This window comes from Trichoplax adhaerens, genomic scaffold (genome assembly GCF_000150275.1).
Source record: "Trichoplax adhaerens TRIADscaffold_1 genomic scaffold, whole genome shotgun sequence".
In the NCBI taxonomy this organism is placed as follows: Eukaryota; Metazoa; Placozoa; class Uniplacotomia; order Trichoplacea; family Trichoplacidae; genus Trichoplax; species Trichoplax adhaerens.
In genome coordinates this window covers 4326779-4328881 of record NW_002060943.1, presented here as the reverse complement: position 1 = coordinate 4328881, position 2103 = coordinate 4326779, and the positions used below count along the sequence as shown (strand labels likewise).

Sequence of the window (2103 nt, the reverse complement as noted above, 5' to 3'; positions counted from 1 at the left end):
TTGAAGAAAATCTGTTACCTCTTGCTAAGGGCCACTAAAGCAAAACTATATTTTATGTATGGTAAATCTACTTCAATCCATGCATTTTATTTCTCTATGCAAAAAAGTTCAACCGACAATCCATTGTTAGTTTATTAACAATTGCAATCAAGCCATTGAATAAAAGTCATTCCCACAATATTATTCAAGTATCAAGCCTATTGTTAATTCTAACACTTTTTTTAATTAAAGTAATTATCCTTATTAATTTTCCCAAAGTGGAATCAATGGACGGAATCCTGTATGCGAATAACATCTAAAATAATAAGTTAATTACTATATTGATATTGAAGTAAAGTAGTTTATTTTTTTACTGATGAGAAAGTTTAGGTGGATTTGATGCTAGAATTCCGTAACTTCATAGTCATAAATTGTATTGCATTCTAAATACATCTAATTCAATCTTTCAATCTATCAGTAATCTTTGTATCTCTTCGATATTTGATAAGCTTGGCATAAGTGACAATTAATTAAAGAGATAGATTATAATACCTTTCAAAAACTGATTTCTCCATTCATGAAATAGGATTTAATCAAATTGAAATAGTTACGAGAATTAGTAAATTTTTATTAGAGCAATTAGCAAACTTATCATAGCATTCATTAATCAATAAGTGGTTACAGAATCTCAGCCTGAACCTATACACTTACTGTATTTATTGACCTGCTACGAATATAATAATACTATTATATAGTAAAAATCTATTTTGTTATTCAAAGTCAATAAAATTAGTTACAGAAACCTGTAATATGATCAATTTAACTCCATTGCATACTTTAGGAGTTTAAAAATAATCCAATTATAAATACTACATTGATATCTGCGGTAGTAGCTTTCCAGTAAGACCTACTATCGGATATTTAAATTACTATCCAAATAAGACGACCAGAATTAATCACAGTTAAGGTTCACCTTATCAGGATTAAAATGAAAAGATGATACTAATTATTATTGTAGAATCAATCGTGGCATCAACAATTATCGAAATCGAAAAGCACAGATTGTGGGCAGTAAGAAAATTGCAATTAATTCAAATTTTTCCAAATCTGTTCCAAACACATTACGTACGAACTGATATCATAAGGGATTGTTTCGGTTACAACATTTAATTACGGTATATTATGTATATCTTATGAACATACCGGTACGCAAAGGTCGTTGCCCGACATCACGTACTTTTAATATATGTATCGCATACTTTCACTTATCTATCACTAAATCTAGATAACTATTTAAAAAAAAAACTAAATCATATTTGTCAAGCAAGACAAATAATCCGCAGCTCTATCTCTCTTGTTGTAAAATTGTACATACAGTAAATAAATAACCATATTCCATAAATTATGTCCATCTCGTAATACTACTTAGTATTGTCCCCACATAGAACCGTAGTAGAACTGGGACGGCGATGGATATGTATAGACGGCAGCCGGCAATGCATAATTTCGAAGAGTAGTATTCGGTAAGTAGTAAGGAAGTGTCATACAATGCGGCATAACTTTTTCTTTCTCATTCCGTTCCCGAAATTGTCGTTTACACTTGTACCTATGATTCTTTTTCGGCGAAACAAAAATTAATAAATGTTAAAAAACAAACTCTAGGCAAAATTATACTATAGATATTTGCACCCGCAAACTTACTTGAAACCAAATTTTAACTTGTGTCGGAGTTAAATCAATTAATTTAGCTAGATGTTCGCGTTCTTGTGCGGAGAGATAGCGTTGCCGCTTAAAGCGTTTCTCAAGCTCACTAACTTGCATTTGAGTAAATAAGATTCTTCTTTTGGAACAACGCCGCTTGCCGTCACTCTCTTTGCCATCATAGTCCTTATCGCCATGCTCTAAATAGAGAATTCCCAAATAGAAGCTTTATCAAGACTTTAAATGAGCTAAACAGTGCATTACTGGAAGAATTTTAACAGAAATTAATTCGCTAATTACTAATAAATTTTGCTAAGGTATTCTAGTAAATCGATAGCTCAGTCTATTTGAAAACTGGTATAGGATCAATACGGTATCATTCACTAATTTTAATAATTAAAAATCTGATGCCAAATTCCTAAT

At 30.8% G+C, this 2103-nt stretch overlaps 1 protein-coding gene across 1 annotated transcript; it reads right to left on the bottom strand.

Moving 5' to 3' along the window:
* Positions 1-1563: 1563 nt before the first annotated feature.
* On the bottom strand, positions 1564-1824 carry TRIADDRAFT_9507 (uncharacterized protein; the record flags this gene model as incomplete). The annotated part of the gene is made up of 2 exons (XM_002107793.1): positions 1564-1593; positions 1681-1824. Coding segments are annotated over 2 exons (174 nt in total), but the record flags the coding sequence as incomplete, so codon positions are not given.
* Between the last annotated feature and the right edge of the window lie 279 nt (positions 1825-2103).